Source organism: Rhinatrema bivittatum, chromosome 6, assembly GCF_901001135.1.
Source record: "Rhinatrema bivittatum chromosome 6, aRhiBiv1.1, whole genome shotgun sequence".
Taxonomy (NCBI): Eukaryota; Metazoa; Chordata; class Amphibia; order Gymnophiona; family Rhinatrematidae; genus Rhinatrema; species Rhinatrema bivittatum.
Window position 1 is genome coordinate 174,660,252 of NC_042620.1, and position 27,095 is coordinate 174,687,346.

General features: G+C 43.8%; 1 protein-coding gene across 2 annotated transcripts in view; it reads left to right on the forward strand.

The window, feature by feature from the left end:
- PTTG1IP (PTTG1 interacting protein) overlaps positions 1-21,146 on the forward strand; it is a 67,494-nt gene extending 46,348 nt beyond the window's left edge. For both annotated transcript variants that reach the window (XM_029606169.1, XM_029606170.1), the window contains one exon: positions 20,047-21,146. In XM_029606169.1, the coding sequence (XP_029462029.1) occupies positions 20,047-20,090 (44 nt within the window). In that variant the 3' untranslated portion in view covers positions 20,091-21,146. The remainder of the gene's footprint in view (positions 1-20,046) is intronic.
- The last annotated feature ends 5,949 nt before the right edge of the window (positions 21,147-27,095 follow it).

Consider the following 27,095-nt stretch of genomic DNA (forward strand, 5'->3'; position numbering starts at 1 on the left):
TGAATTTCTTCGTGCATTGGGTTTCTTCTTTCCTTTCAGATACCACTTCAGTCTCCATCGCAAGAGCTTCTTCGTTATTTAAGACAGAGAAAAGAAGGCATTTTGTACCCTCGCAGGTCTTATTATACCAGAGCCCACTGTAATCCATTTGTTCTTGGGTTCCTGTATGCTCTGTTTAAGTGGCCTGGGGTGGGGGGGCATGTGGGTTTGGTCAATCTGTCTTGTGGAGTCTATTTGAAGTTCAGTTCCACTCCTCCTAGGGCTCATTACCAAGTTTCCCCTTTAATAAAAAAACAAAACTTGTCGCCACCAAATACTTCTGTCCAATGGTGCAGTTTTTTCCCCCCACTTTTTTCATTAAGAGCAGCCTGTAGCTGGGGATTCTCCACCTGTAAGAACTACTGCATCCTGCTTGTCCTTGGAGAAAATGAAAGTTGCTTCCCTTTAACAGGTGTTCTCGGAGGACAGCAGAATGTAAATCCTCTCAACTCACCTTCCTCCCCTTGGATTCTCAGTCACTATTTTTGAAAAATTAAAGGAACCCTGTCTGATCATAACGTGAAATGGTGCACACATGCTCATAGCGTGTTAGAAGCTCTGTAGTAGTCTTTCTCACAGGACAAGCAGGATGGTAGTCCTCACATATGGGTGACATCACAGGATGGAGCCCAATCACGGAACACTTTTGTCAAAGTTTTCAGAACTTTGACTGGCCCCTACTGGGCATGCCCAGCATGGCATTAACCCTGCAGCCAGCAGGGGTCCCCCTTCAGTCTTCTTTTTTCCATGCAGCAGTAGCATCGTGGTTAAGGAGCTCTGCAGAGATTCCTGACAGGAATTTTCCTCACGGAATTACTAAAAGTTAATTTGCCCCACAGGGGGGTCTCTAACTTTTTCAAGCGTGGTACTCTGGTAAGTTTTTTACCCGTTCTCCGTCTATTACTGTCGAGTTTGGCCCTCGAGGCCTACTGGCTGTCAACCGTACTGCAGCTCAATTTTTGCCATGGCGTCTGGGTTCCGTCGGTGCCTGGACTGAAATTGCACCATGTCAATCACAGACCCCCATAAAGTCTGTGTAATGTGTCTTGGACGAGAGCATGATGTCTTGACCTGCACCAAATGTGCCCTAATGACACCAAAAGGTCGCAAGGCCAGAATGAAGAAGATGAAACTTCTCTTCCGTGCTCAAACCCCGACTCCGTCCGTTGCATCGACGTCGTCGTAACCAGCTCAGTCAACTTCGCGCCAGCATCAACCACCGGCCAGTGACCGTCCGGCATCGACATCTTGGCCTTTGACACCCTCTACTCTCCCCCTCATGACCAAGGAGATCGTAGAGACAAACATCGACATCTAAAGTCTCGGTCCATCGAGGGAGCAAAATCATCGACCTCTCCATTGTCCGAGTCGCCGTCGAAGAAAAGGCACAGACATTTTTGGCAACCGGGTCACCGAGGCAAACCTCACCCGACAGGGTATCGGGAGCCGCGACTCCGCCTTTAACTTTGGTCCCTCCAGTTATGCCTCTGCCTCCTTCTGTTCCGAAGCCGGGGCTGCTTGCTCCAGGTCTCCGAGAAGAACTGGACTGGATGGTTCAGGAGGCCATCGACAAGGCGATGCAATGACTCCAGGTTCCTCTGGCATAGAAACAGATTGTGGAACCGCCCACTGACCCGATTCCGGCAGTGTTAGGCACCGCTGCTCTCCAGGATGGAAGCACTCATTGCCGCTTTTCCACCGATGGACCCCGGGTCGCCAATGGCTCCGGTTCCCTCCCCGTTTACTCTGTCATCGGGAGGAGAAACACCGTGCCACATCCATCCATCGGGAGTTCTACCTCAGCCATCGATGCCGATACGTCCATAGCCACCGGTCCAACCATCGGTGCAGATACGCCCGTCGATGCCACAGCCATCCATCAATGCTCTCGATGCCTTCATCAGTGCCTCCAATTATTTCTTCGGAGCCTAGACCAGGACCCTCGGGTATCCCACCACCCCGTCACCCTCTAGTTCCTAGAGGGGCAGGTGCTGATCCCTATGATACCTGGACTGACGATTCCTCCCCAAACACTGATTTGCCTTCACCACCTTCAACCACTGAAAGTAGAAAGCATTCTCCTCCAGAGGACCTTTCCTTTATAAATTTTGTGAAGGAAATGTCTGAATTGGTTCCCTTCCAATTACAGACTGAGCAGGATGATAGACATTAGATGATGGAGTTGCTACAATTCCTGGATGCTCCCAAGGAAACTACCTCCATCCCTATCCACCAGGTTCTTCTGGATCTCCTCAAAAAGAACTGGGAACAACCTGGCTCCAGTCCACAGAAAAGCTGACACTACCTATTTGGTGCAGTCAGCTCCGGGTTTTCAGAAAACTCAATTGGATCACCAATCTGTAGTGGTTGAATCTACACAGAAAAGAGCAAAGAGATCAAAGCTTCACACTTCTTTTCTCCCTGGAAAGGAACAGAAGTTTCTAGATGCCATTGGTCGCCGTGTCTTCCAAGGATCAATGTTCATCTCCTGATTTTGCCACTTATCAGCTCTATATGACCCAATATAATAGGGTCATTTTTAAGCAGATTCAAGATTTCACAGTCTCCCTTCCTCAGCAATTTCAAGATCAGCTCCAAACCCTAGTAAACAAGGGGTTTGAGGCAGGCAAGCATGAGACCAGATCATTTTACGATATCTTTGACACTGCTACTAGGGTATCTGCAGCTGCTATTTCAGCAAGGAGATGGGCCTGGCTCAAGTCTTCTGACCTTCGCCCTGAGGTACATGACAGGTTATCCGACCTACCCTGTGTAGGAGATAATCTGTTTGGCGAACAGATTCAACGGACGGTGGCGGAACTTAAGGACCATCATGAGACCCTCAGACAGCTGTCTCTGATGCCTTCTGACTACTCTTCTAAACAGCCCTTCCAAAAGGACTCTAAGAAGTCATTCTTCCGCCCGAAGAAGTCCTACCCGTCACCAACCAGATCCTGTTCCACGAGACCTTTTCAAAAAGCCCAGTCTCGTCCGATACGGAAACAAAAACCGCAAGCAGCTCCTCAACCAGGTCCTGCTTCAGGTTTTTTTACTTCTACCTAGAGAGCAGCAGCCAGCTTCCATTGCCTCACATTCCAGTGGGAGGTAGACTGTGCCACTTCAACAACATATGGCACTCAATCACCTCAGACCAATGGGTACTGGCGATAATTGCTCAGGGTTACTATCTGAACTTTCTCTCTGTGCCACCGGACTCCCCCACCTCTACTGACATGGAGAACATCTGATCATTCCATCCTGCTGGATCAGGTGGTCTCCCTCCTTCTCCAGTCCAAGGCAATAAAACCCGTACCATACTCTCAGCACGGCCTAGGATTCTATTCCCGGTACTTTCTTATCCCCAAAATATCAGGAGGCATTCGTCCTATTTTGGACCTACAGGCCCTCAACAAGTACCTCCAGTGAGAGAAATTAAAGATGGTAACCTTAGGCTCGCTGCTTCCTCTTCTACAAAGAGGAGACTGGCTCTGCTCTCTGGACCTCCAGGACGCATACACTCATATTGTGATAACTCCATCTCATCGCAGATACCTGAGGTTTCTAGTAGGCCCCAAGCACTATCAGTACCGAGTACTTCCATTTGGCCTAGCGTCTGTGCCACGAGTATTTACAAAATGCCTCGTAGTAGTTGTAGCCTTCCTTAGGACTCAAGGTGTTCATGTCTACCCCTATCTAGACGATTGGTTAATCAGGGCTCCCACTCAGCAAGCTGCTCTGTTGTCCCTCAATCTAACCTCACACACTCTAATTTCATTAGGATTTCTCATCAACTACGACAAATCCTACTTAGTCCCATCTCAAACCTTGTCGTTCATTAGGGCAGACTTGGACACCTTGCATGCAAAGGCATTTCTGCCTCGACAGCAAGTTCTCACTCTCGTGTCGCTGGCACACCAGCTACAGTCTCAGCACTCCGCGACTGCATGCTACTTTCTCATCCTCCTGGGGCACATGGCGTCCTCAGTTCAGGTCACATCAATGGCCCGTTTGGCCATGTGAGTCATGCAGTGGACTCTAACGTCTCAATGGACTCATAGCATTCAGCCCCTGTTGACCATTGTCCACGTCACAAACTCACTCCGTCAATCTCTTGCTTGGTGGAAAAATCAGATCAATCTCCTCCAAGGCTTGCCCTTTCAGGCTCCAGACCCTCAAGTAAATCTCACCACCGATGCTTCCAACATCGGCTGGGGAGCCCATGTGGCCAATCTGCAGACACAAGGATCTTGGTCTCCAGAGGAAGCCAAACACTAAATAAATTTCCTGGAGCTTCGAGCATTCAGATACACTCTCAAGGCATTTCAGGATTGCCTTTCAAATAAAGTTATCCTGATCCAGACGGACAATCAGGTGGCCATGTGGTACATCAACAAACAGGGAGGCACGGGCTCCTTCCTTCTGTGTCAGGAAGCTGCACAGATATGGGCGGAAGCTCTCTCCCATTCGATGTACCTCAGGGCCACCTACTTGCCGGGAGTGGACAATGTGTTGGCAGACAAGCTGAGTCGCACCTTTCAACCGCACGAGTGGTCTCTCAACCCCCCTCAGTTGCAAACTCCATCTTCCTACAATGGGGCTATCCTCAGACCTCTTTGCAGCTCCTCACAACCGCAAAGTAGAGAACTTCTACTCTCTCATTCGCAGCAAACACTCTCAACCCAGACACGCATTCTCCCTCTCGTGGGCAACCGGTCTACTTTATGCATTCTCTCCACTTCTTCTTCTCTCGAAGGCTCTCCTGAAGTTATGTCAGGACAAGGGAACCTTGATCCTGATAGCAACTCACTGGCCACGCCAAGTGTGGTTTCCAATACTTCAGGATCTCTCCATTCGCAGGCACATTCCCTTAGGAAAGGACCTGCTTCTGATCACTCAAAACGACGGGTACCTGCGCCGCCCCAATCTTCAAGCCTTGTCCCTGAGTGCATGGATGTTGAAAGGTTAATCCTTCAGCCACTTAACCTTTCTGAACCAGTTTCTCGTGTCCTGATTGCTTCACGGAAGCCATCCACAAGAAAATCTTACTCTTACAAATGAAACAGGTTTACATCATGGTGCTCTTCTCAGTCTCTCGACCCCCTTTACCTGTCCAATCATGAAGTTTTTGGACTGTCTCTGGCTCTTATCAGAGTCAGGTCTAAAAACTTCCATCAGAATGCATGTCAGTGCGGTAGCCGCTTTCCATAAAGGTGTCTGATGTACCCATATCAGTCCAACCCCTTGTAACATGTTTTCTGAAGGGCTTGCTTCACCTCAAGCCTCCACTGCATCCTCCGGCCCCTTCTTGGGACCTCAATCTGGTTTTGGGTCGGTTCATGAAACCACCATTCAAGCCTCTTCAATCCTGTGATCTTCGCTATCTCACATGGAAAGTGATTTTCCTTCTGGCAATCACTTCGGCTCACAGAGTTAGTGAATTATAGGCTCTAGTTACCTATCTGCCTTACACTAAACTTCTGCAGGACCGGGCAGTACGCTGCGCTCACCCTAAATTCTTACCTAAGGTAGTATCGGCGTTTCATTTTAATCAATCCATTATACTACCTACCTTTTTCCCCAGTCCCCATTCCAATCCAGGAGAGCAGGCTATGCATACCCTTGACTGTAAATGGGCTCTAGCATTCTACCTAGACCGTACAGCTGCCCACAGGAAAAGCACTCAACCGTTTGTCTCTTTCCATCCTAACAAGTTAGGGCAGCCTGTGGATAAGCAGACTCTCTCCTCCTGGTTGGCGGTCTGCATATCCTTCTGCTATCAGCAAGCAGGCATTCCATTTCAAGACCGTGTTAAAGCACACTCTGAGGGCCATGGCGACTTCAGTAGCACACCTTCGATTGGTGTCGCTTCCTGACATTTGTAGGGCTGCCACCTGGAGTTCTCTCCACACCTTTGCAGCCCACAATTGCTTGGACAAGGTCGGAAGACAAGATTCCATCTTCGGCCAGTCTGACCTTCGTAACCTCTTTACAACGTGACGTACCAACACCCTTCCGCCTGCCCGTTAGGGTTCAGGATGCCCTTGGTCAAATTTGTATCTGTCCTTGTGCTTGCACACCTGGGTACATTTGGTGCATTTCTCGGACATCCTCAGCTCGGTACTCACCCATATGTGAGGACTACAATCCTGCTTGTCCTGTGAGAAAGCAAATGTTGCTTATCTGTAACCGGTGTTCTCACAGGGCAGCAGGATGTTAGTCCTCACGAAACCTGCCCGCCGCCCCGCGGTGTTGGGTTCGTAACGTTTTCTTATTTTATTTTTCGGCACTGCCTGTTGCTTTTAAACAAGACTGAAGGGGGACCCCTGCTGGCTGCAGGGTTAGTGCCATGCTGGGCATGCCCAGTAGGGGCCAGTCAAAGTTCTGGAAACTTTGACAGAAGTTTTCCGTGATTGGGCTCCATCCTGATGATGTCACCCATATGTGAGGACTAATATCCTGCGGTCCTGTAGGATCACCGGTTACAGGTAAGCAACATTTGCTTTACTGGCCAGACCTTTTTCTGATGACAGCTCTTGTGAGGACTTACATCCTTCTCTTTGAAAAACACCTGAAACAGTTAAGCAATTTTAGCTTTGCAGACTGAGGGGTCTGGAAGAATAATGGTGTTTATGGAGATAGAAAGGGGGAAAGTTGGCTTGGGAGGAAAGATAACTAGTTCTACAGAGTTGACAGTAGGGCATCCAGGTGATATCAGATAAGCAGATTGAAGACTTGATGCTGAATAAAAGTTCTCAGGCACAGAAGTAGACCTGGGAGTCATCAGCCTAAAGATATATAAAAGGCCTTGGGGTGCTATCAAAGCAGCAATGAAATAAGTGAAAAGAGGAGAGTTGCCAGGAGAGACACATGAGGCACATCAACTGATAGTGGTTCAGGGAGGATCCATCTGAGGATATACTACACTAAAAGTGTGATGGTAGAGATAACACAAGAACCAAGATAGGATGGAATCCTGAAATCCAAGTGAGGATAGTGTCTGAGTAGGTGGTAATCAACGTTATGAAAGTAGTTGATAGATCAGAGACTGAAGACTGAGTAAACGCCCCTGGTCTTGGCCATGAAAATGTTGGAAGCTTTTTGTCCAGGGCTATCTCCATGGTGTATAGAGAGCTAAAGCCAGATTGGAGTGGGTTGAGATACAGAAAATCAAGGCAGTGGAGGTATAGCACACTTGTAGTTTGGATATGACAGGTTTGTAAAATAAGATAAATATTCCAGTGAAGGTTTTTTGAGTAGAATAATCAGATTTATGGAAATACGAATAGTTACAGTGGAAAGCAGCAGATGGAGGGGAATGATTGCAGGGGAGATAAAACTGAGAAGCTCACTGGGAATGTGGTAAGGGACTAACAGTTATCTAAACTTAAATATCTAGTCATAACGCCCTCCCCACCACACTCAGGCTGGAGCCATGTTACTCCAAGTTCAGAAAAAAACTTAAAACATGGCTCTTCAGACAAGCCTACCCTGACTAATCTTCACCTCCTCCCCCCTCTACCCTAACTAATTTCTCCTCCCGCCCCCTACCTGCCCCTGCCTTATTGAACCCTCTTTTAAACTTTTCCTGTAAGTAACCTGCTTAAATTTGTATATAGTCCTGTAAATAGCCCGTTACAGTTTTAATGCTCTAATTTCTATGCCCCCTGCTCTTTGTATAATCCTCCTTGTTTTCCCCTCCCTGTTGATTGTAATTTCTGCCTTTAGTTACAATGTGAACCGGTATGATGTATGCTTACTAATACCGGTATATAAAAAGTTTCAAATAAATAAATAACATGAAATGGATTTATTCTGTCAGCTGTTGATGACAAGCTGCATTTTAAATAAACAAGAACATACAATGCATGGAGTATTCACGTGGAAATGTTTTTAAATTAAATTTTCCTAGCATGTAGACAGACTCAGAACCAAGTGGGTTATGCTCCCCTGCCAGCAGATGGAGACAGAGCAAGCGGAATCACAGTATATATATTCCTGCAGTAACCGCAGCCTGCCTTTATTCTCCATCTCCAGCAGATGGTGGACATGCATCTCCCTACAGGGATTGCCTTTGTTTTGGAAAGAGAATTTTAAATTGAAGAAAAGGAAAAGCCCCGCTCTTGCGGTGATACCTAAAGGTCCCTCCCCCATTGAGATATTCCTGAGGTGATTTCCATGGTCCCTCGGAGGTGTTCCTTGGTATGGTAGTCTGTTCCTGGCATGGACTTTGCTGCTTGTGCAGCTGAAAGGCAGCAGGTGCGCAGGCTGAGTGCGGCGGCAACAGCTAAAGACCCTCCCCAGCCAGAGCACATCTTGGTACTTGGCTGGTAAGCACTGAGCTCAGGTAAGTGTTATAAAATTAAAAAAAAAAAAGTTTTACTCTTTGCGACACAGTCAGAGGGGTTTTCAGGGCTTCCTCCAGTCTCTGTGCTTGGCACACCTTTCTGATGTCCTTTCCCGCTCCCATCAGTTTTTGGGACCTGGGCAGCCTCGCGGGTTGAGTGGGCCCCGGTGGGCTAGGCCCCGTTTTTTAGACTTTTGTCAGCACTCCGCGGCAGCAGTTTTATTCACACGCTCTTATGCCTGCCTTACTGCCCTCTACAGGACATCAGTGTGCGCAGTGCACTTAGTGTTCGGCACGTGCACAATTTTTTAGTTTGTGCAATGATGCTCTGACTTGGCCCACATGTGAGGATCCTCCCATTCTGATGATCTGGTTTGTTTTGACTGGAGGTATGCCAGATCTTGGTGCTTCCTTGACTGGCTTCTCTGCAAGAGATGGCAGTTCTCTTGGGCCCCCTCCAGTACCTTCTGGGCTTGGCATGAATAGCTTACAGGCCTTTGTTCAGGCTCACACTTCTGCTTTAACAACTCCTGTCAAGTTGGATCCTCAGCCGGTGGCCCCTCCCTCTTCCACTCCTATGGTTAAGCACCTAGGCACATATCATTTTGCTACAGGTTTCCATGACTGGGACCCGGATGGTACGGACGATGAGGCAGATTCTCGTTCCTTGGAAGATGGGGAAATTCTTCCTGGTTTGGAACCACATCTTATGTTACTGTTCTTTCATAAAGTTGAGTTGCCTACCCTGATTTCCCAGACTTGAAGATGCTGCGAGTGCCTGGGGTGGATCCTATGTTGGAGCAGAAGAAGAATCCCATTTTGGTTTCCTTGCGCAAAGCTTCTTGCTTTTCTCCTGTTATGGATGCTGATTGATCTTGAATGGGATGCCCTGAAAGCAAGTTTTGAAGGGGGACGGGAACTGGAGGGTTTCTACACTCTGGATCCAGCTGTGAGAGAGCGTTTACGATTTCCCAAGGTGGATACGCAGGTTTGTGCCATTGATAAGTGAACGACTATTCTCATGGAGGGAGGAGTGGCCTTGAAGGATGTGCATGATTGCATATATCCTTAAGCAGGCCTTTGCTACAGTGACAATGACCTTACAGATTGTTTCCTGTTGCACTCTTGTGGTCCGTTCTTGTCTGCTTCTCTCAGAAGGTAGATGATACTGGGGCAATTCCAGAGCAGTTATGGAACCCGCTACTGCATTTTTAGCAGATGTGAGTTGTGATTTGGTCCATACCTCAGCTGGAGGTAGGGCTTTGGTGGCAGCAGCCAGATATCAGCTATGGTTGCAGAATTGGTCTGCTGATTCAGTGCCCAAAGATAATCTTATGAAAACGTCCCTTAAAGAGTCGCTCTTTTTTGGGGAGCGAATTAGAAAAGCTGGCCGGTAATTGGGGAAGGGAGTCTCTTCTTTCCTGATTGCTGGGGGATAAGAAGAAACAGGTGCAGCACCCTTTTTCTATGAGGAGTCGTATCAGGGTCTGCCAGCACTTCATCACTACAGGAGGTCTTACTTTCAGAAGCCTCGACATTTTTTGTAGGTCTCGCTTATTTCACCCCCGACAGTCCAAAAGAGGACCGATCTTGAGTTTCGGTCCATCCCATGCTTCCCAATGAAGGCTTGACGACCCACCTTCGGGACAAGGAGATAGGGGAGTGCCAATCTCTCTTCTGTCAACTGTGGGTCAAGGTCACATCGGATCAATGGGTCCTGGAAGTGATATGGGAAGGATATGTGCTGGGTTTTCACAGCACTCCTCGGGATGTGTTCATGGTGTCTCCTTGCCACTTCCTGCAGAAGTAGTAGGCAGTGGAGTCTATGCTTCTGTCTCCTCAGGCTGAGGGCTGTGGTTCCAGTACCTGTGTCTCAGGAAAATGGGGGAGTTATTCCACTTATTCAATTTATTTTTGTTGTGCCCAAGAAGGAAAGTTCCTTTCGCCCCATCCTGGATCTCAAGGGTGTCAACCATCATCTGTGGGTAACTCATTTTCATATGGACACCTTGTGCTCTGTGTTAATGGTTGTGCAATCTGGAGAATTTCAGACCTCCCTGGACCTGACCGAGGCTTCCCTTAATATTCACATCCGATTGGAACACAGTTTTCTGCCTTTGTAGTACTGAATCGCTATTATCAGTTTTGGGCACTGCCCTTGGTCTGAACACTGTGTCCAGAACATTTTCCAAGGATATGGTGGTAGTGGCGGTGGCATTACGAAAAGATGGAATCCTGGTGCACCCATACTTGAATGACTGGCTGATTCGAGCCAAGTCATTGGAAGAGATGACTTCAGCCTCCCACATCGCAGGAAAAGACACTGTACGAGCAGACTTTCTCAGCAGGGAGAGTCTGGACCCCGGAGAGTGGGTGTTCTGCCGAGGCATTTCAGCTGATAGTGGATTGCAGGGGCCTCCTGTCCCTTGACCTACTGGCGACTTCTGGCATTGCAAAGGTTTCTCACTTCTTCAGTCACAGGAGAAAGAGCTGTGGTCCTGGGGCATCGATGCTGCTGTTCAGTCCTGACTGGAAGATAAGCTGCTTTATGCCTTTCCTCTGTGGCCCTTGGTGGGCAGGATCGAAGTCCACAGAGGGCTTGTACTCTTGGTGGCTCCGTTTTGGCCCAGGCATCCATGGTATGCGGATTTGCAGAGACTCCTGGTGGAGGATCCCTTTTGTCTTCCGCCGCACATGGATCTGTTGCAGCAGGGGCTGGTTCTTCATGAGGATCTGGCTTGGTTCTGTCTTATGGTTTGGCCCTTGAGAGGGCTCACTTATTGAAGCATGACTATTCTTCTGCGGTGCTTGCTACTTTACTCCGCGATCGGAGGTTCTCCTCTTCTCTGGCATCTGTGGGTCTGGAGAATGTTTGAGGCCTGGTTCGAGGAGCGCAGTGTTCTTCCTCATTTGGTTAAGATCCTGCTTATTCTGGATTTTTTACAGGATGGGTTGAATAAAGGATTGGCCCTCAATTCCTTTATGGTTCAGGTTGCGGTTCTTTCATATTTCAGAAGCATGATGAGTGGTGTCTCCTTATCATTCTATCCTGTTGTGGCCAGTTTCTTGTAGAGTGTGAAGCAACTTTGGCCTCCTTTGCGATTGCCAGCTTATTGTGGAGTCTTAACCTGGTGCTGGAATTTTTTTTTGCGGGCTCTGTTTCAACTGCTGTGCCGCCTTCCTCGCTGTTATTGACCCTGAAGTCAGTGTTCCTGGTGGCTATATGGTCTGCACGTCGTGTTTTGAGTTGTTGTCTTACCGGGAGCCATTCCTTCAGGTGACTCTAGGGGCGTTTCAGTTGTGTACTGTTCTGTCCTTCTTGCCTAAGATGGTCTCAATTTCATTTAAGTCAGTCCATTTCTTTGCTATCCTTGGATAAGGTCACAGACTCTGAGGAGTATCGCCTCCTGCATTCCTTGTATGTCAAGAGACTTGTGCGGTATTTGGAGGTTTCTAAGCCTTCTGTTTGTCCCTAACGGTGGAGGGAAGATGGGTGAACCAGCTTCGCAGGCTGCGAAAGTTCACTGGATTGAGGAGATGGTCACAGTCATGTATGTAAATGCTAATCAACCATTCCCTATTCAGGTTAGGGTTCATTCCACTAGGGCTCAGGCAGTGTCATGGGCAGAGGTTGGATTGTCTCCTGTTGACATCTGCAGAGCTGCGACATGGTCCATCTTATAGTTCTTTTCCAGGTTTTATCATCTGGATGTGCAGGCCCAGAAGGATGCAGCCTTTGCACATGTGCTGTTGGCTGGGCTGCAGGCAACTCCTGCCCTATCCAAGAGTAGTTTTGGTACATCCCTCTTGTTCTGAGTCCATCTGTCTACAGCTAGGAAATGGAGAAATTATTTACCTGATAATTTTGTTTTCCTTAATGTAGACAGTTGGGCTCTACTTCCTGCCCCCTGTTGCCAAATGCTTGTCAACATTTCTCCTGCAAGGCTATGAGTTCCATGGGATTATTGGTAAGTGTTCATGAAGTCCCTAGCTTGGGGTACCTGTGTTCTTACTTAAGCTTTAGTCTTTATTGTTGGTTGAGTTCAGTTATGTTTTACTGTTTTAATCAAGTTTTTTTTAGTTTGTCCACAGTTGCTTTTGAAGAGCATGTTGGCAGGCTGGGCTCACTGCAGGAATATATATACTGTGACGTCAGCTTGCTCTGTCTCAATCTGCTGGCAGGGGAGCATAACCTACTTGTTCTGAGTCCATCTATCTACACTAAGGAAAACTAAATTATCAAGTAAGTAATTTCTCTAATAGAGAATGCTATTTCAATAGTTTGCCCTTTTTATAAGAAGAAACTGATTTCCATAAAATGTGTAAGTACTTGTAAAAACCTCTTGACTATATCATTAATCACAGATCTAAATGTTTGGTTGTTACCTAGAGTATTTCCCAAGAGGCTAAAGTGGATAGAGTAAACGCTAATGCTATTAGGAACATGGTCTCTGCTTACTTTGGCCTTGCATCTGACCTGCTTGACTAATCTTTATAATTGGGATAGAAAAAAGTGTTTCTGCTAGACAAGCTGAAATGAACTAAAATGACATCTGTATTGTAAATCAGCAAATGAAAGGGTAGAATCATGTTGCACTACAAATGTTGTTTGATAAATCTGTAGATGCCTAGAAATCTATTCTTGTTGTAAAACACTAATATTATCCCAGGACAAGTAGGATGCTAGTCCTCACATATGGGTGACGTCACTGAACGGAGCCCAGGCGGGAAAGCTTTGTCAGTTTCTAGAAACTTTTGACTGGCCCTGAGAGGCCACTGAGCATGCTATGATATTCTCTGCCACAGGTGTCTCTCTTCAGTCTTCACTTTTCCGCGCTGCCGTTCGCACCGCGGACCGATTGCCCTACCGTTGGGAATCTCTTTTTGACTGAAAAGTCATTTTTTCAAAATATTCTCTGTCACGGGGAAGTCTCTGCCTCGCCGGCTGGTGAGTACTGTCTTTTAAATAATTTTCAGCTGAAAATTTTTCTCACACACACGTTCGTTTCATTGACGGCCGTTGATCGAAAATTGCGACAGGTTTCAAAAAATGCCCGGTCTGCAACCGAAATATGTCCATCACCGATCCGCATTTGGAATGTGTACTGTGCCTCGGAACAACACGATGTCAGTACATGCACCAAATGTGCAGAGATGACAGTCAAGGGACGAAAAGCCAGGCAAGAGAAGATGGAACACCTCTTTTCTCTTCAGCTAATCCCTTCTTCCTCAAAAGCACCGAGGTCGTCTCCGGCTGGAGCAACAAAGAGAGTTTTACTGAAGAAACTGCGTCCGGATGGATCCGGTGATCGTCCGTCCTCGCCATCGTCTGTGATCTCCACAAAGTCGGCAGAACGTTCAAAAGCCAAACATCGCCATTGACATCGATCATCGTCCGCATCGGTGTCCCAGGACGAGTCGATGCCAAAGCGGCCTAAACATCAAGATAAGTCGGTGGTTGGGCCTTCTCAGTCACTGATACCTACAACGTCATCGATGGACATCGCGGCACCGCCACCGCATACACCATCGGTGTCTTCACTCACACCACAGCCAGAATTGTCTACACTTATTAGACAAGCTGTTCTACAAGCTCTACAGGAGCAACAAATTCCGACAGGCCTGTCGATGCCGATACCTCCACCGTCAGTATCTATGCCGATGTTTTTTCCTACAACATCGATGCCGGTGATAACACCGATGACTACAATATCTCTCCTTCCAAGATCCTCGACGGGTTTCATAACCACCACACCGAGGCTCCAAACACAATCTACATCGATGTTATCTCAAATTCCATCGATGATTCCATTGACAGCATCCCTGCCACAACCTGATCAACCTCAGGAACTCCAGGATGAGGCATTTTACCGTCGCCTCCTACAGAGGTATCAGAATGTCGTCGACAACTTACCACCTATCACCCCAAAAAACATCTGCAGAAATTTTCATCGATGATCCCCTCAGCCTGGACCTTCAGGACTTCATGTCACACCAGCACCAACAACCCAGACAACTTATAGGGAAGATTCAGAAGACTCCTGGGATGATGAACCCTCTCAATTTTCTTCAGAGGAGTTCATGTCTAACCCTTCTTCACCTGACCGAAGGAAGAAGTCACCCCCAGAAGATCTTTCCTTCTCATCATTCATACAAACTATGTCTGATTCCATTCCATTTAAGTTGACTGCTGAGGAGGACACAAGAGCACAAACGCTTGAAGTATTACAGTTTGTGGATCCACCCAAACAGGTATTAGCAGTACCTGTACATGAAGTCTTACTGGATCTTCAGAAGAGAATCTGGGAACACCCAGCTTCTATCCCTGCAGTGAACAAGAGTGGAAACCATCTACATCGTTCAACCAGCTCCAGGGTACCAAAAACAGCAATTGCCACATCAGTCTGTCGTTGTGGAATCAGCACAGAAAAAATCCAAGCGTGTGCGCCCACATTCTTCCATCCCACCAGGCAGGGAGCACAGGTTCCTGGACACAATGGGTAAGAAGATCTACCAGAGTGCCATGCTGAGCACAAAAATATCTGCATATCAGCTCTATATAACTCAACACCAGAGAAATCTCTGGAAAGAGATGGAACAATTCATCACTTCCTTACCCACACAATTTCAAGAGCCTGCTCAAGCAGTTATATCAAAAGGTCTTGAAGCAGGAAAACACGAAGTAAGAGCAGGGTATGATAACTTTGAAACTGCTTCAAGAACAGCAGCAGCAGGAATCACTGCTCGCTGGTGGGCCTGGCTCAAAGCATCTGACCTCAGGCTTGAGGTCCAAGATAAGCTTGTTGACCTTCCCTGCCTTGGGGACAATCTCTTTGGAGATAAAATTCAAGAGGCTGTACAACTAAAAGATCACACGGAGACCCTTAAACAACTGTCTCAAACCCCTCAAGAACCTGCTAACCAAACTTCTCGTCGTCCTCCACGTAGAGATGTGAGGCGATCTTATTACAGGCCACGCAGGTATTACCAACAAGCAAATAGGGGTAGATCTACCAGGCCAACACAACGATCCCAAGCCAGACAACCTAGACCGGCCCGTCCACAACCTCCTGCACAGACAGGTCCTGCAACAGGCTTTTGAGGACTACACCAGAGGACAAATTCAACCTTGCAATCCCAAGCCAAATCTTCCAGTGGGAGGCAGAATATCCCTTTTTCACAAAAATTGGCAATCCATAACCACAGATCAATGGGTTCTTTCCATAGTCGCCAGAGGTTACAAACTAAATTTCACCTCCATGCCTCCAGAGTTTCCACCAACATCCTGTCATCAACAAAACTCTCAACTTCATCAATTACAAACAGAATTATCCACCCTTCTGAGATCCAAGGCCATTCAACCAGTGCCCCAGACACAGAAGGGCAGAGGATTCTACTCCAGATATTTCCTCATTCCAAAGAAAACCGGAGGCCTTCGTCCTATCCTAGATTTCAGAAATCTCAACAAATTTCTAAAGAGAGAAAAATTCAGAATGGTTTCTCTAGGCACCATGCTTCCACTTCTTCAAGCAAGGGATTGGCGTTCTCTGGATCTTCAAGATGCTTATGCTCACATTCCAATATACCCTCCTCATCGCAAGTACCTGCGCTTCATGGTAGGCCATCAACATTTCCAATACAGAGTTCTACTATTTGGACTGGCGTCTGCTCCAAGAGTCTTCACCAAATGTCTAGCAGTAATAGCAGGACACTTGCACAAGGAAGGTGTCCATGTTTTTCCATATCTAGACGACTGGCTCATAAAGAGTCCATCTCAAAAAGGAGCAACAACTTCTCTCAGCCGAACAATTGCTCTACTTCACTCCATGGGGTTTCTCATCAATTATCAAAAATCCCATCTCACTCCAACTCATCTACTTAAATTCTTAGGAGCAGAGTTGAGCACAGATCTAGCAAAGGCTGTTCTACCTATAGAACGAGCAGAGGCCCTCATTCTACTAGCAAAGTCCATTTCCTTAAGGACACAAATCACAGCTCATCAGTTTCTGATACTGCTAGGTCACATGGCCTCCACAGTTCATGTTACTCCTATGGCAAGGCTAGCCATGCGAGTTACCCAATGGACTTTAAGGTCATAATGGATTCAAGCCATTCAATCACTTCACTATCCAATTCAAGTGACCCACCAACTAAGATCATCTCTACTTTGGTGGACCAACAAAGACAGCCTGTGCAAAGGCCTACCTTTCCAACAACCAGTCCCAGAGATTACTTTAACTACAGATGCATCCACCTTAGGATGGGGAGCTCATGTAGACAATCTCCACACTCAAGGGACTTGGAAAAAACTCAAAGCAACATATCAAATCAATTTTCTGGAGCTTCGAGCGATACGTTATGCACTGCATGCATTCCAGGACTGCCTTTCACACAAGACTGTTCTCATCCAAACAGACAACACAGTTGCCATGTGGTACATCAACAAACAGGGAGGTACGGGCTCGTATCTCCTTTGTCAAGAAGCTGCACAGATTTGGGGCTGGGCCCTACATCACTCAATGTTCCTACGAGCCACTTATCTGGCAGGCATACACAATGTACTGGCGGATCGACTCAGTCGTCAATTCCAACCACAAATGGTCCCTGGATCCTGCAGTAGCAACCAGGATATTTCAACGTTGGGGTCAACCAACAATAGACCTCTTTGCGTCACATCTGAATCACAAAGTGGACAAGTTCTGTTCTCTACACAAACAGAACAATCAGCCAGCCAAGGACGCCTTTGCTCACCCTTGGAATTCAGGCCTATTATAGGCGTATCCTCCAATACCGCTCATAACCAAAACTCTAGTAAAGCTACAACAGGACAAGGGCTCCATGATACTCATAGCCCCATATTGGCCTCGACAAGTATGGTTCCCCACACTGCTAGACCTCTGTCAGGGATCCCATTCGTCTGGGAGTAGCTCCCACTCTCATAACTCAGGATCAGGGCTGGTTGCGCCATCCCAACCTTCAGTCCCTATCCCTGACAGCATGGATGTTGAAAGCTTGATATTACAACCACTCAATCTTTCATCTCACATATCTCAAGTGCTTATAGCTTCACGTAAACCTTCCACAAGAAAGAGCTATTCTTCTAAATGGAAGAGATTCACTTTCTGGTGCTCAGCAAAAGATATAAATCCTTTCACTTGCCCCACAGCTTCTCTACTGGAATACTTATACCATTTTTCGGAATCTGGTCTCCAGACTTCATCTGTAAGAGTACATTTAAGTGCAATCTCTGCTAATCATAACAAGATAGGAGATGCACCTATTTCCACAAATCCTCTCGTAAGTAGATTTATGAGAGGTTTAACTCACCTTAAACCACCAGTTCGAAAACCCGTCCCAAGCTGGGACCTGAATTTGATTCTAACAAAACTCATGTGCTCTCCTTTCGAACCCATCGACTATTGTAATCTTAAATTTCTCACATGGAAGACTATCTTCCTCATAGCCATTACCTCAGCTAGAAGGGTTAGTGAGTTACAAGCACTTGTCACATACGAACCTTATACAAAATTCCTACATGACAGAGTGGTTCTCCGTACACATCCAAAATTCCTTCCCAATGTAGTTACGGAATTCCACTTGAACCAATCCATAAATTTACCCACATTCTTTCCAAGGCCTCATTCCCATCCAGGAGAAACAGCCTTACACACCCTGGACTGTAAGCGTACACTCGCTTTCTACTTAAACCGTACTGCAGTCCACAGAAAATCCACTCAGCTTTTTGTTCCTTATGATCCAAACAAAGTGGGTAAACATACCCTATCCAATTGGATAGCAGATTGCATAGAGTTCTGCTATGAACAAGCAGGCCTTCCTCTTCAAGGGCGAGTAAAGGCACATTCAGTAAGAGCAATGTCAACTTCAGTAGCACATTTTCGTTCAGTGCCAATCCTAGACATATGCAAAGCAGCAACATGGAGTTCTCTTCACACCTTTGCAGCTCATTACTGCTTGGACAAAGAAGGAAGACAAGATTCAGCCTATGGACAATCTGTCTTAAAGAACTTGTTTCCAATTTAATCCCAACTCCTCCTACATCCAATGTTCTGTGATCTTCGGCTGATTCACTCAACAACAATACTTCACTGTTGCCTCAGTACAACATGACTCAGCCTCTAGCTCGCTATTCACCCATATGTGAGGACTAGCATCCTGTTTGTCCTGGGATAAAGCAAAATTGCTTACCTTATATTAGGTGTTATCCCAGGACAGCAGGATGAAGTCCTCACAGAACCCACCCGCCACCCCACGGAGTTGGGCCTCAGACCTTTATTATTTTATTTTTGCTAACGCTTATGCTATATAACAGACTGAAGAGAGACACCTGTGGCAGAGAATATCATAGCATGCTGGGCATGCTCAGTGGCCTCTCAGGGCCAGTCAAAAGTTTCTAGAAACTTTGACAAAGCTTTCCCGCCTGGGCTACGTTCAGTGACGTCACCCATATGTGAGGACTATATCCTGCTATACTGGGATAACACCTATTACAAGGTAAGCAATTTTGCTTTGTGTTAAATCCATTTTTATAAAACTCATTTGATTCCTTAACAGAAAATTAAAATTTTAAAAATCTAGATTGTGCAATACCAAAACAGCATAAACTATCTTTCAAATGCAAACATTGCGGTCTGTAGCATTTTTGTATGCAATTACAGTAGAGTACTGTCTGAGAGGATTTTATTCAAAAACTCCTTTTGACCAAAAGATTTTTGGTCCATGTTCTTATCTGCAAAACTTATCAGAATATTGGTTGTTTCATATGCTCAGTTAGCTGGAAAAATTTGTTATCTAGATGAAGCCTGGTCTCATCCATTTTGGAAAAAGGGTGCAGTACTATAGCTGCTTTGAAATATGAAAAACCCTCTTCATGTCTTTTTTTGCTCCATAAAATGAAAGGTATAATATAATTCCATTTAAAGTAAAGCTATAATCGTGCTAAAAAACCCCACCCAAAACATTCCTTCCAAAAAGTCATCCTAAAATAAGACTGCAATAAATACAGTAATATTTATTCAAGAAATCACAGCTGACCAGTTTATGTAAGTAATGCATATTTTGTTTATAAACTATTTGTAATTTTCCACAGCATACAAGAGAGAACTTGTAATGAATATAAATTACAATACCAATTCCATCTCACTGACAGCAAAAACAAGAGAAGGCAGTAAATGTATACACTTTTAGTATTTAATGTACTTTCTGGAGCATTTCTCTTATTAGCATTATTCCTACAATACTGATGATATAATCCCCAAACACTATTATACTTTTGCTGTTCGTGTTTCAAAATCACAATTGCTCCATATTGGCCGGTTCACACATGTAATTTCCAATAATCCATACAGGGACTGCACTTCCAAAATGTGGCTATAGTGAGCCAAGCAGTGAGCAAAAGCTGGCTCGTGAGCCCTCTTAAGTTTTCTGGGGATCCAGACCCCACCCACCTACCCAGTAATCCTACCAGAGCTGTGATATGCACAGGAAAACAAAGAATATCAGCCCTTGCTGGAGTAGTAAGTAATGTATATTTGATTTCCAGTTAAGCTTAAGAAATTTCAATTTATGGGATTTGGATGCAGTAGTACATAACTGTGTGTTTCTCTAAGTGATTTAATTTTTAGTTATGTATCTTTTTCTTTCAGGTTTATTTAAAGAGAATAATGCCTATACGAAATTTGAAAACTAATATTCAGATCTACACAAACCTCTGAAAAATTTGAAAGCCTTGTATCGGACAAAATGGAATATTGCAGTGTTATGAAATTGTCTCGTTTCAAACTCATGGAAAATCTAGCTACTGAATAACTATGAAATCCTGTCTTAAAGCACAAACCATAAAATAAAACATACATAGTGTAGCCCTTAATAAAAATGAGTCTTAAACTGAACAGTTTAATCCTGAGAAGTTATTCCAAAGTATATTGTTGAAATAATACTAGCAACTATAACATGATTCTGAAAATGTTTGTGTAAGTCAGTATGCTATTAAATTTCATCTATCCCATATATTTACTTTCATTGGCCTTCTAAATGAACTTTTTTTTTCTTATCCTTTCAACATTTTTAATGATCTAGCAACACACCTAAGAACATAAGAATTGTCATACTGGGTCAGACCAAGAGTCTATCAAGCCCAGTATCCTGTGTCCAACAGTAGCCAATCCTAGGTCACAAGAATATGGCAAGATCCCAAACAGTAAATAGATTCCATATTGCTGTCTCGCAGTGATAAGTGATAGCTATTCCTTAAATCTACTTGGTTAATAACTATGGACTTATCCTCCAGGAGAAGTCCATCTCTCTCTCATATCTCCATTTGGGAAAGCAAAAAAAAAAATCTTCCCATTCAAGAGGTGAAGACATGGTGAACATGTTTGCCCTAGTAATGCTAAGTAACCAATGTTGGTATGATTAGGATGATTGAGAAGTTATGCAGGTTCATTGAAAACAAAGGCAAGTAGCATTTGTACTTCCAGTTGTAATTGATTTTGGAAAGCCTAAGTTAAGCCACCTGTCTTTTTGAAGGAAAAAAAAACTTGCTCAAACTAGTTTTATATTGCTGTTTTTCCCCCTCAGCATTTTTTTAGGGTTTCTATAAGATATTGTACAGATTTTTAAGAACTTTCTTACAACATAGATGTGGTAAGTTAAATGCAGCACTTTCTACAAAGCTTTATTGTAATTTTATTTGTATCTAATAGATTTGGGATATCAAAGTTTAATACCCAGACATCAGTAAAAATGAGAACAATTTCAAAACTCATCTTCATAGTGAATTTTCTTGTTCATTATGCAAAGGTTGAAAAGTAACTATACACTGATTGCTTTTTAACACAAATGAATTTTTTCTACTTGATAACATGTGACTTGTTTGAAATAGCAAGGCCTGTCTTACAGCTAGAGCAATGTATAATTCTGGTATACTGAACAGGCAGGAATATGGAAAAGGTCTTTCCTGGCATACAAACTTGATCTCCATGAGTTTTGTTTTTTTTTTGTCTTTAGAGGCTTTTAATTGTCTAGCTAATGAAACAAAATTAATTTTTTGTGCTACCAATACCAAACATATATATGTCTATAATGATTGGTAAAATCCAGCCATGTGAAGTAACTTAAATTTTTTTAATGGGCTGAATGTACAGTACCAGAAATTATAACTCAGTTGAAAAGTGAGAATCTCTTGACTTGCCTTTAACCAGCTCAGAAAAGAATCTAATCTCCATAAAAATGTTGGCTCGGGTAATATTAGTAAAAATCTTAATGCATGGTACTTTAGCATTTATTTCAACCTGTTAGCACAGGAAGGACTATCATGCAAGAAAGTGAGACCAACAACCTTAACATCCAGTGTGACCAACTATTTTAGTTTGATATATTGAGATTTTGCTTTTTTTTACACTCCAGATAACTTTTTCATGATAGATTCATTTTCTGTAAATTAATATTTGCATGATGGAATCTGTAATGTTAAAATTAGGGTCCTTTGATTTCAGTTTAAACTGATTTTTACCCATAAATTCCTGAATTTTAGGCTGACTAAAATGCTAAAATAGAACTGCAGATGAGATGTAGCATTTCAAGGCCTCCTGCCACTGCTGAAAGCCAGCAGGAGCCAAAGCACATGCTGTGTTTCAAGTACCACCCTTTACCAGTGAATTTCTCCCACTCTAGCGCCACCCCTGCCATGTTTCAAGTCCTGCTGCCTCAACCCCCCCCCCCCCCCCCCCCCAAAGCAGCCGAAGTGCCTGCTGTCTGGTGCCATGAATGCATTTCAAGCAGGCCCTATCCACCAGAAGCACTTTCTGGCAGGCTTCCTGGCCCTGCATAAAAGTAGAAATGCAGTGTTGCAGAGTGAGGGACCCTGGAGTCACCACTGGTAAGGATGAATGCTATTGCAGTGTGGGGGGAGGTGGGAAGAAGATTCTCAAAAGGGGTAGGAGGAGATAGAGGGGCATGTTAGGCAAGAGGTGGGGGTAGAGATGGGGATGCTGAATGGGTGGGTGGGAAATTCTAATATTGGCTTCTGTCCACCAAACTAAATTCTATTTACCTGGAAAAATAGCCTTTTTTTTTTTTCCAACTGATTTTTCTCCTGTTTTTTGTGCTTATAATAAACCCTGATAACAATAAAAACAGAAAATGAAGGTCCCCAGTTAAAATATATCTTCAATCATTCCTACTACAAATTGTTTTGTTTGTTTTTTTACATTTTTTATACTGCATTTTCAAATGTAGAATTATTGCTAGAGGTGTTCCAACAAAATGGCATTAGGTTTCACCATGACCTAATAACTGGTTTTCCAACACCACAGCTTGTTAGTCTTGTGGAATACTTACACAATAAAACAGTATCTCAGGACCAAAAATAGCATGTTACTGTTGAACCTGTAATCCAAGTGGTTACCAAAGAAATATTTTACTGTCACGGGTTAAGAAATTACATTAATATTGCTCTATGTAAAGGCTTCCTTGGTAATATAGGAGCATATACATGTAACAAAATATGTAAAACCTTTGTATTGCTGAACATCTGCAAATTGATGCATTATCTTAATGTGTAGAAATTGTCATGCATCGAATAATGAATTATATATTTTGTGCAACTGTGAATTAGCTACATTCCTTCCAGCTGTGACTGCTTGAAATGATGATGTGCATCTGTAGTAGCTTTTGCTAGTGCTTAATAAACATTTGTGATAAGTAAACCTTCAGTGTACTTTTATTCTTAATACAGTCTGATTTGTTTTGAGTTAACGCAAAAGAACAGTATATGTACATTTCTTTAACCCTCATAAGGGAAATCATTGTTCAATGTAAACAAAGAATTAAACCTTTTTATACATCAATATAAGTCCAGTATGGCTATGAGAAAAACTGTCACCTTGCATATTCTTGCCAGAGATTGATTGCTGTCTATAAAACCAGTTTCCTCAATGTTTTCATGTGTTTGGTAGTTCTGATCTGTTCCTTTTGGATTTGTTCTCTTTGTGATAGTAAGTTAAATAGTTGAGGAATGTGATTTGCAGTATCACTTTCATTTCAAGTATTAACCTAGTTAGGAAAATAGCCAGTTGGTTATCTTGGTGTGACAGCATGGTTTTTTTAGGTTTGTTTTATTTATTTTTTTAATCCTTTCAAAGTTCTCTGATCCATAAGCCTTTTATGTCATTGGACTAGTATCACAAAACTAAATAGAGGGTGAAAAGGTACAAAACAATATGACAAAATCCTCTCTTCACGATTGGCTGTGAAGGTACTAATAGCCAGTCAAACTAGGAACTACTGGCAGTACAAATACCTTCTTTGCCTTATGTATAACCATCAGAGAGCCTGGTTGCCTCCACCGGCAGATAGAGCACAGAGAGAACAGAGGTAAGGATACCTCCTCCTACCCCTGAGCAATGAGAGAGATGCCAGCACCCACAAGCCTGGGTCATCACTGCCCACCCACTGTCGGAAGCCCTACAAGGTGGCAGCGATGCCAAAGGAGCACACCTCTTTGTGTGCCCCCTGAAGTGAGTATTCGGTGCATCCTGAACCTAATGGTGAGGTTCATGCATGAGACATGCTTCATCAAGCCTATGCTAGGATGGGGTCTTTATGGAGATCTAATGAGTGTACCAAGAATGAAGCAAAGAAGGAATACAAATCTGGTCTTCCTTACGATATCTGCTGCTATATCTTCCTGCTTAATGTTTCCTCTGCTTTTATTAAATGTTCAGTCAAAAAAAAAAAAAATCCTCCTGATTAATTACCTGCAAGAAGACTTAAATACCAGTTTTTTGCATAACTGAAACCTGGCTGCATGACAAAGATAATGTAGTCTTAAATTTCTAATCCTAATTATGATATATTTCATCTACCTTGAAATCAATGAAAAGGTAAGGGATGAATAATTAGTAAAAAATAAATAAATAAAATACATTTTAGCAAGAACCTTACCAACTTGAAACTAAACCTCCCTATGAGATGGCAATTCTAAAATCTTAACTAAACAGGGCTGGTTATTGTCCTCCAGGAATCCTACAGTGCTGTCCACTGATGGAAATACCTTAGTAAATAATTCAATCTCCAGATTCAACCTTTAATACTAGGAAACTTTAAACTCCATATAGAAAAAACACTGAGAACCATAGCCTGTGAAACATTTTAGAGACCATGGAAATTCTGGGATATCCCAATTTGTTTATAAAGTGACTTGTAAAGCAGAACAAATTCTAGACCTAATATTTACCAAGACCAATAACTGTCTAATCAACACTTCACTCACAATATTGGCCTGGTCTTATCACCAGTTAATAAAGGTGGAAATAACCTTCTCACAGGACAAGCAGGATGGTAGTCCTCACATATGGGTGACATCAGGATGGAGCCCAATCACGGAAAACTTCTGTCAAAGTTTCCAGAACTTTGACTGACCCCTACTGGGCATGCCCAGGATGGCACTAACCCTGCAGCCAGCAGGGGTCCCGCTTCAGTTTTATTTAAAAGCTACAGGCAGTGCCGAAAAATAAAATAAAACATTACAAACCCAACACCGCGGGGCGGTCCTTGGAGGGAACGGGGAAGCCATCGGGGCTCGGCGCGCACAAGGTGCACATGTGTGCACCCCCTTGCGCGTGCCGACCCCAGATTTTATAACATGCGCGGGGCAGCGCGCCTATGTTATAAAATCGGGTGTAGATTTGTTCGCACCGGGTTGCACGAACAAATCTACGCCCGCGCGTAGATTTTAAGATCTGGCCCATTATAAAGAGGACTCCAGGCCACTGGATCAATAGTATCCCTCTGTGCAGCTATATAGAAGTCATCTGATTGAATTGCCAGATCAGAGCCCAAAGCACCTTGGCCTGCAAAAGGAATCAAGTGAGCAGCACCTCTTATCTGCTGCTGCTGCTGCCACCTCCATCTTCCCTTTCAAGTCAGAACCATGCAGGACCCCATAGTCAGACTTGCCGGATTCACACAGTTCTGACTTCAGAGGGAAGCTGGCGGAGGAGGAAGCAGCAGGTAAGAAAACATAGCTATTTAAACAGGCCTTCAATGAGAATAACAGCTAAGCAAGCTTTGAATCATGCTTAGGCAATGTACAAAAAAGAAGCAGGTGTATATTGGCTCCTTAGGGTTTTTTGAAATGTATGTTATGTATAACAAAACATATTTTGTTTTTTATTTCGTTTTTATGATGTATGCATATTTTATTTTGGTTTTATTGTAACGAAATTGTAAACCGATGTGAAGGTTAAGTCCATACACGGTATAGAAAACTGCGATAAATAAAAGTGCTGCCCAGAGGCAATCACACATTGGAGGGGGAAAGAGATTAAGACTTTGCAACTAGCAGTAGTAGCTATGATCTACCCATGTCTTCTCTCTACAGGTGGCAAAATTCTGGTAGACCTAAGGTTTTCCTACATCAGATCAGTTGGAACTTCTGCTCTAGAGTCTAGATTGCAATAGATCTATTGCTCTGTGATCACTTTTTTACAATTAAGGATCTTCTTGAATTCAGTTATTGTTTTTGTCTCCACTACCCTTCCCATACTGCCACCAAATCTAACCCATGTGAGAGCAATATGACATTTTGTTCAGGAAAAAAGTTGAAAATATGCACAGCCCTTGGCAATTTTGTTTTAAAAAACATTTTAAAATATTTGTTCTTGATTTTACCTTGTTTTATTACAAATCCTAGATATCAGCTAATGTAATCACAAATTATCAACTACCTGGTTGAGATGCATCAAGCTATTTTATAATATACAAACAGTATGCAATTAGTTATGATTTTAAGTGATTTTTCTTGGTGAATTCATTTTTTTTAAACCACACTCACTAAATTAGAAATACCTGCTGGATAGTGATGCTTAAGACCTTTACCATCTCAAAATGGTTCACCTATTCCAATGTGAAAAAATCCCTTCTCACCAATGGCTGTGACAGTATTAATAGCCAGTCATACTAGGCACTACTGGCAGTACAAGTGCCTTCTTTGACTTACGTGTAATCATCGGCTATGGTAGAATATATTTGAAACATTGAGGGTTTTTTTTAGTTTTTTCTTTTGCAAATAAAACTTTAGCATTGAAGCCCGCTTAAAGAGCAAATACATTTTAAGTAACACTTATCTCAAGAAGTCCAGCAAAACGCCCCAACACTGACCGTGTTTCGAAAACTGTATAAGGGGAGCCGATGGAAATAAGAACTTTACACATCACTTAACATCGCGCTGGTTAGTGTTGCACAAGAAGTCTTCTGAAAGACAAAAAATGCTTTGTAACAAAGATCTTCCATGTTTCACAGGACATAGACGCTGCAGGACTTACTTGCTATGACGGCTACAACTGGTTCAGTGCCATATGGAAACTGGAAGTTCAAGACCGGTTTTCAGAATATAAAGAGCCATTAATTAGTTACTTGCAATAAATTTTAGGATTAAACAATTGAATACCATACAAGATCTAGCTTAAGATCTGATGGAGCTATTATGTTCAATGTAAAAATCCCAAATTGTTCATGAATAAGGAGATAGAGCTCTTGATCTCTTCCTCATGAAGGTATGTGCTCCAAAGTGCCCCATTTTAAATCATAAAACATATGTTGGTGTTTCAAACAATGGGCTACTAAAGGAGTTTGAATTTTCTGATTTTTTTTTTTTATACAGCTTTTATGTTCTATAAATCTGGTCTTAATT